Source organism: Haemorhous mexicanus, chromosome 13, assembly GCF_027477595.1.
Source record: "Haemorhous mexicanus isolate bHaeMex1 chromosome 13, bHaeMex1.pri, whole genome shotgun sequence".
In the NCBI taxonomy this organism is placed as follows: Eukaryota; Metazoa; Chordata; class Aves; order Passeriformes; family Fringillidae; genus Haemorhous; species Haemorhous mexicanus.
The window spans coordinates 9269908-9277944 of record NC_082353.1 but is presented as its reverse complement, the minus strand read 5'-3'; the positions used below and the strand labels follow the sequence as shown (position 1 = coordinate 9277944).

Genomic DNA, 8037 nt, shown 5'->3' with positions numbered 1-8037 from the left:
AAAGTAGTTCTGACCTCAGAATGACACAACATATCTGCTTAGATCCTACCAGGGAAGTACCTCAGATCTACCTCGTGGAGATGAGACACACTGCATTTGAATGAGGATTGTAGTAGTGTAGTGCCAGTGCAGCCACATCTTCTCAGAACTAGTGCATTAGGAGAATCCTTCAGTCCAGACTGGAATGCACATGCTAGGTTAGGTTTCTGCTGCGTTGCTGAAGAAAACATTTCTAACATTACTACATGACTAACTGAGAAGAATTGAGAACTCCACAACAGTTTATTGATGAAAAATGCAAGTGGACTTCTATAAAATGCAAATGGACTTCTAAAAAATGCAAATGCACTTCTATAAAACTAACTGCTCATCTGTTTAGAACTTCGGTTTTAAAATGAAGGCTGTTAATGCTATTAAAAAGGAATTCCTCACTGTTAAAAGCAAATGGAAGTTTTCACTGGGAATCCGATGACACCTAGTGGCAAAGCAGGAGCTGAGCTGGGAGAAGGTTCAGCTCTCCTCTGAAAGTTCATTAGTTCTTCTCTGCTGATAAGCCAACCTGAAATCTTCTCCAAGCATGTTAATGTCGTTTTCATCTTTGAGTATTCCCTGCATTAACAGGAAAGAAACACCAGAAGGTAAAACCGAGCAGAGACATTACAATGGATCTCTGAAATTTTCTATGGAAGAAAATGTGGTATCCATAATACTATGGTACCTTTAAGGCAAGCCTGAAAACAGTCAAAAAACCCAAACAGGTGAGTTACAAATCAGTGCCCCCTTTTTTTCCTAGACAACATTTAGCTGCATTCTCTTGCTCACAGGAGTGAGTAGAGTCAGTACAGCACAGGGGCAGGTTTAGTAAAATCAAGCAACTGCAGTGAAAAGAGGCCCTGGCTGGGCTGGGGCTCTGTCTCCCCCTCTATCTATGTTGGAATTAACTCATGTGAAGAAATAACTTGGGAAACCAAGTAATGCTGGACAACTTATAAAAAAACTATATTTTTGAGAAGAGGAGCTTCACACAGAAATCTAAATTTCTAATTCTAAATTAATTTTACTGTTTAAAATATGTATGACCCACAGAACATACCTTGCAGCATTTAAAAAAAGAGGAAAAAAGTTACAAGCTGCATTTATATTGGAAAATTTCCTATTTGGTAGCACTTTGCTGGTTAACCATTTTGAGTGAATGTGATATAGGGACACCCAACTCAAGACACAGTGTTGAAGCAGAGAACAAAAAAGTAGAACATCATACATGGCACACATGTGAGCCTTGGACACTGAAATTGCCAAGGCTTCCTACAACAGAAAATTCAAACCAGAAAAGTTTATCAAAATTTTGTCAATATGAGTTATCCTTTAATTAAATCTACATTAGAGAACAACTCACTCCAAGTGTTACAAATTCCTGCACCAATAATTGTATTAATATTTGAGTAAAAGTTAAACTCTGCTCTACTTAAGGTTTTCCAGTATTGCAGAATTTTTTTAACCAGCTGGATAGTTCCCTCTCTTCTGTAAATGCATTTTTACATCCCTAAGGCAGCTCTCAGTTCATTTGTGTACTATTAGATCTTTCCAATTATGAAGCACAATACAAAATAAATTGTAGTTTATTCCTATTGCAATAACTGCTTCCATCCTTTTAACTTTTAAAAATACAGGGATGAACAGAGCAAGCTCTGTAATGCTTCTGTAAATGCTGCAATTCACTGCACTGCTGCAGAGTCCGTAGTTATGGAATATTTGGCAGACAAGCCAGAGAGCTGCAAGAAATTGCTGCCAAAACTCCAAATGAGAAATTTGGTGGAAACAGGTTTTAAGATGTGGTGGGCCCCTTTCTAGCTAGAGAAACCGTGCTGTAGAACTCATGTTCCATATTTCAAACACTGGACGTGCAAAGCACTGTGGAAGCTTTCAGAGAGCTCTGTACAAGGCATCAGTCGTGCCAGAGAGCCCAAAGCCCCTCAGCACGAAGAGCAGTGCTGTAAACGGGTTCCAGCTCAAAAGCAAAAGGAAGAGGTGAGAGCAGGTGAGCTGACACAGCAAGGACATCCACTGACTCCAGGAACTGCCACAGTTCTGCAACTTCACCTTGAACTATCCAGGAGAAAACCAATTTACAGGACAGACAATAAAAGTATTTACAATACAATTCACTTACTCGAGGAAGATAACCCAGCAATTTCCATGCATGCTCTTTCAAGAGTTTCTGTCTCTCCTCTTCAATAATTGCACGGATCCTTTCTTGTCTTCTCTTCTCTAACTCTCTTTCTTCAAGTTCACGCTCCTACAATAAACAAGTTTTCCTAAGTTCTGTTTCAGCTCTGTGAGCATTTGTTTTCACCACTCTCCACAACAGCATAAAGAGAAAAAAATTTTAGCGGTGTAAATTTTGAACTTCCACTTCCTAATTCTTGGTCACAGGAAATGCTCTTGAAAAGGATGGAAAAGTGTATGGAAAATCCCACAAAGCATTGTTTAAATAATATCTGTCTGGCAACTGGAAAACAATCTCAGACAAAAGAGAACTGAATGGCAAGTTGTGGGGTGAGTCTGCTATCCAAGTTTTTGGTGTCAGAAGCCCTTTTGAAGGCAGGCAATGTTCAGTTCTGATGGCTTTTTGGCCCTCAGATGAGTTAGTCTATTCTAGCCCTACTGCTCTAATCCAAGAAAAGGAGCAATAGGTATGAATTCTCACACCAATGATTAGAAATTGCATTCACATTACACAGGTGATGTATAGACCCTATACACAGGTCTGAAAACAGCAGTATGGGATTCCATGTCTTGCTTTCAGCTTACACCTTTTCTTCCTCAGATCTCCAAAAAAGAGCCCTAACCTCAAAGCAAGACTAGGCCTTCCCCTCCTCACGCATCATTATCAGTGCAGCTGACCAGGGATGTGAAACTGGACAGCAGTTGTGTTGCTGATCTCACGGCTCCCAAAGAGGTATCTGCAGTACACAGCTACACAGGAGGGCAGGAATACTGTTGACCCCAACCTCTTGAGCTACAAAAAAAGTTAGCTCTTAAAATACTTTTTGGTTGTTAGAAACCGAAACAAAATCCTTGTTCCCCCCGCAATTCCCATCCACCTTTCCCTACCAGCACCAGCATTGTCCCTTAGGATAGCACAAGTATTCCCATCTAAAACACTGTGCTCAAACCAAAGATATGTGAGAAACTCTTACTTTTTCTGCAATACACTGTTTGCGACGGTCCTCAAGAATTTTTTCCACGGCCATTTTGTGTTCGAGCTGTTTCATTCTCCGTTTCTGCGCGTTCAGCTGCTCAATGCGATCGTCCTCGGCCAGCTTGGCCAAAATCCGCTGCCGGAGAGCTTTGTCCTCCTCTCTCATAGCTTGTTGTTCTGCTGCCTTTAGAGCAAATTGCTTTTCATATGCTTGCCTTAAGTCTAGGCGCTGCCTTATTCTCTTTTCAATTTCTGCCTATAAAGAAAATTTAGTAAAATGCAATATTACTGAAAATACTTGGAAAAATTCTCAGCAGCAGCAGCCAGTCTATTCCATTTATCTTGGAATAAATTTACTGTAGCTGTTAACTTCTAGAATAACTGACTGGAGCAAACATTCCATATCTGACAGTACTCTCTGGTATTAATCAGCTTGGCAAATGTCACAAGATTCTCAAAATTAGGTCCAAAACCAAAGGGGATTTTTTTCCCCCACTATGATGAAGGGAATCAACAAGACAGTCATCCTGAACAATACTCTAAAAGTAGCAGTGTTTGGTATCTCAACACTGTTACATTTTGTCACCCACAGCAAGGTAAAACCGAGTATGTCCAGGCCCATGGGAAACAGACATGCAGAAAAAAAGCAGCTAATTAAACTGCCTAGATTAAATCTAAACTTGAAAGTTACTGGTATTCTCCTTCACAAGATACATAAATGTATAAATGGGGCCACAAGGGTGTTCAAAATCTTCACTTGCCTTCCTGGTTGAAATTAAATACATTAGGAACAGAAAAGGAAACTCAAAGTACAAAATTTTCCCTCCAAAACCTAAGCTAATCTATAAACTGCCTGTCTGACTGAGAACATTTAGAAAAGAGAGTTGAAAATAAATACTTTGTGCTAGAACATAACTGAAAACCCCAAAGTCACAAACAACACTGCAGACTTAGAAATCCAATGCGTGGAAAATAAATCCTTCATGTGCCTGGCAGCACTTACCATCTCCTTCTTCCTTTCCATCGCTTCTTGTTCTTCCAGATACAGATCTTGGAGGATTTGTTCCTGTTCTTTACGCCTCTGTTCTTCTCTTTCCATGGTCTTGGCAAGCTATTACAAGAAGGAAAGTTTTCTAAATGAAAGACATAAACATTACACAGTTTTCTCTACAATTTCAATTTTTGATACCATGTTTTGAACTCTCTGTTTTTTCTCTTCACTGTCTCGAACTTTAGCCATCCAACCATCTTCTCTTTGTCGTTGCATGTTGGCAAACTCCATAATTTTCCTGTTTTCTTCTTCCATCTCTTCCTGTTTCCTTTTCCTCCAGATAGCTTGTTCTTTTATAAACTCTTCGATATATGTCTGAGTTTCTCTTATTTTTTCTAACTTCCGTTGTTTTTCCCTGTAGAAGATGGGAAAAAACTGTTCAGATAATTATTTAACATACTGCAGAGTGAGTAAGTATTTAACCTGATGCTCATCATTAACAACATATTCCTGAGACTACGATTTAAGTGACTCCCCTTAACCATTCAGCTAGAAACGAGATAGCTAAACTGAAAATACTTACTAATAAACTGTCCCAAGAAGGGAATCTCATGTCTAACACCTTTCTGGAAGGCAGACTGTACACAAAAGTACACACTGCTGCTGCATTTTATGTGTGCCCATCAAAGAGAAAGAAAATAAAGCCCAATAGCACCACAACCCCTAAACTTTTTATTTACACTGAACTCTCCCCCTCTGCCCCCACAGTACTCTGCCCTCAGAGTATTGCCCTCAGAAACCTCCTTCCCTGTTCCTAAGACATGCAAACAAAGCATCTGGTGGCAAGGCAGGGACACAAGGAGAGGCAGAAATGTGTAATATGCTGTTGTGTCCAACATGATGGGCCCAATGGAAGCCCTCCTGCAAATAAGCTGGATTTCATATTTGGGGAACAAGGACACGAGAGTGACTGGGACATTTTGAGGTTTCAACAGGAAAATCCATGCAAGTCAGTCTCTTATTGCTAAAATGTGACCAAGGGAAACTAGAATGGGCCTTAGTATATATATGGAATAGGTGCATACAAATTAGCTTTCTGTGCAGAATTATATGAGCTGCTTTGTTTTAAATTAATAAATAATAAAAATTCAAAGCAACTAACATTTGGTCTTCTTCATAAATCTTTTTTACAATTTCATCAATCATGTGTTTCTCTCTTAGAAACTCTTCATAAGCCTCTTGCTTCTTCTTCTCCTGTTCCTCAACCTGTTTGTCCAATTCTTGATGGTATGTTTTCTTCTCCTGGTTTCGCTTCAGTTCTGCAGACATTTCTTCTTTCAGATACCTGTCATACTCTTCCTTCATCTCTTGGGCTACTTCATCCTCCCATTTCTAGGGGGAAAAAGGTAATGCAAGATTCCTTTTCACTCCCACTAATACAGCTTGTAATGAAAAAAAATACACAGTATGGAAAGGAGTTATGCACCATAACCAGAAATGAAAGTCTTCCACCTCAATCTATAAATATAGAGCCTTAACATGCTTAATAGCTTAATCCAGTCAATAGAACCTTTGAAGGGCACCCTCAAGATCTGACCAACTTGAGGAGCACTAAAAATACTTAAAGAACAAAGTCTTGAGCATTTGAACACAGGTGGGACTCACTCACATCAGCACAATGACTGGAATGTGGCTGGGCTACGGAGAGCAGCCTCAATGAGCACATTGCTATACAGCAACTGCCTGCACTGAACCCCGTATAAAGCACTAACACCATCAGAATCACCTGCCTGATCACCAACATCTTTGTATAGATAAATGCAAATTTGCAGGTCTTTCTGAAGTACCCAGATCACTGTTTGGAAAGAGTAACATTGTTTTCAACAACCAGACTCTGAGGTAAGGATTCACCACTGTAAACACTTACTGTACAAAGGGTATCATAGTTTTGACTTGGGTATATACTACAAAACCAGTAAAATAACAAATATCATACAGCTAATTCAACCACTACTCCTTCAATTGCAATGGCAAAGTAAACCTTTTTCTTATAGCTAGTTATTACTGGTTAATTAATCCTTCATAACACAAAATATATTTTCAATAACACTGAATGCTTGAACAATATTTTAGATAAAAAAGGTCAAAGGAAAAATCTACACAATCCATACAAAGAGTTATGTGACTCAGGTGCTGGAATACACTAATTACCATTTTCTCATTGTATATAGCCTTTTTTTCAGCAATCTGTGCAGCTCGCTCTTTATTCATATAAGCAGATTTCAGCTTTCTTTCTAACTCTCGAAGTTCAAGACTGGAGGGAAAAAAACCAAATTATCCTATTACAAGGGGGTAGGTATCTAGAGGAAGAAATTACATTTCCATCATTATTAAACATTGTATTTTTCATTGGGGCAACCCTGATGAAAAATATTGCTCTAGTTAAAGGGCAGAAAAGGAAAAAATCAATTTAAAAACAAGAGTTACCTATATCTCTACATGTGCTATCAACATTTCTGCACACTTCTAACTATATAAGTAAGCACAGGTACATGTGCATACACATGTATGCCCAAGTGTACGTACACATATATTCAAAATCAAAATTTTGCGGATCAACGTTTTTACTGACAAAATTTGCTCAAAATTAACTTATTATTATACTTTGATCTCAAAGTAACTTTTCCTTCCATGTCTGAGTCGTCTGCACTCCTGCTACAGCTTTTCCAAATCTGATAACAGGAGCAGCCGACTTGATACAGCTGGGGAATTTCTGAATTACCTGTTTGCTCTGACTTGTTGCCTGATCTTCTCATCTCTCATTTTCTCGAGGTCCCGCCTCGCCAGCTCAGCTGCCAGCTTTTGCTCTCGCTCCAGCTGCAGCGCTCTCTGCTTTCTGTTCTCTTCTGCCTGATGAGAACAAGCAATTTCCGTACCGACTCTCCACACGAACATTTGGGAGAAGGCAAGGAGAGTGTGCAGTCAAGCAAGACTTTACGAGTCAGTAAATGATTGTTAATGGGGAAAGCTTTTGACAGGCAAAGGTAAAGCCAGGCAAACTCTTTTCCTCAGCCCTCCCTGAGGGCGGCCACCCCCGCAGCTCTTACCGCCCTCAGCGCCTCATCCAGCTGCTGCTCCCGCTCCAGCTCGGCCCGCAGCCGGGCCGCCCGCCTGCCCCACTCCCGCTCCTCGGACGCCTGCGGGCGACAAGGGATAGGCGGTGGCGCAGGACAGCCGCAGGGACCCGCTCCCGCTCCCCATGCCGCCCCTCTCACGGTCCCGTTCCCCATGCTGTCCCCGGCCCCGCTCGTCCCACGGTCTCTCTCCCCTCACGGTCCCGCTCTCCACGCCACGCTCACTATCGCTCCCCTCACGGTCCCAGTCCCCCCCTCAGTCTCGCTCCCCTCAGGGTCCACTCGCCATGCCGCCCCCAGTCTCTCTCCCCTCACAGTCCCAGTCTCCCCCCAAGCTCGCTCCCCTCACGGTCCTATTCAACATATCGCCCCTAGTCTCCCTCCCCTCACGGTCCCACTACCCATGCCGCCCCCAGCTCGCTCCCCTCACGGTCCCACTCCCCATGCCGCCCCCAGCTCGCTCCCCTCACGGTCCCACTCCCCATGCCGCCCCCAGCTCCCTCCCCTCACTGCCCCCCCTTTACCATCTTGCAGGCCGTTGCCGTGGCAACGCGCGGCGCCGCCGGGCTGCGGGACGCGGTTTCACTTCCGAGGAATCGCCCTCGCTGATTGGCCAAGATGGCGACCCGACCCTGACGCGTCGCCGCTAGGTGGGCGGGGCAATGGGTGCGTGACGTCATCGCGAGGGGGACTTGGAAAGATGATATTTG

The 8037-nt window shown here is 42.3% G+C and overlaps 1 protein-coding gene across 1 annotated transcript; it reads right to left on the bottom strand.

Annotated features, from left to right (window-relative positions):
* Window positions 1-263: 263 nt before the first annotated feature.
* MNS1 (meiosis specific nuclear structural 1) lies at window positions 264-7941 on the bottom strand. The gene is made up of 10 exons (XM_059858294.1): window positions 7852-7941; window positions 7301-7390; window positions 6976-7103; window positions 6405-6507; window positions 5356-5585; window positions 4392-4608; window positions 4206-4313; window positions 3201-3458; window positions 2171-2296; window positions 264-609 (listed from the first exon to the last, which is right to left on the bottom strand). Exons 1-10 carry the CDS (start codon window positions 7852-7854, stop codon window positions 511-513), a joined length of 1362 nt encoding a protein of 453 aa, XP_059714277.1. The 5' UTR covers window positions 7855-7941; the 3' UTR covers window positions 264-510.
* Window positions 7942-8037: the final 96 nt, after the last annotated feature.

Bases quoted from the DNA above. Each gene is read 5' to 3' on its own strand.
- MNS1 (XM_059858294.1), bottom strand. The intron at 6,508-6,975 runs GTAATTCAGAAA...TTTTCCCTCCAG, and splicing joins CAACAAGTCAGAGCAAACAG to TCTTGAACTTCGAGAGTTAG. The intron at 4,314-4,391 runs GTATCAAAAATT...TTCTTGTAATAG, and splicing joins AACAGAGAGTTCAAAACATG to CTTGCCAAGACCATGGAAAG.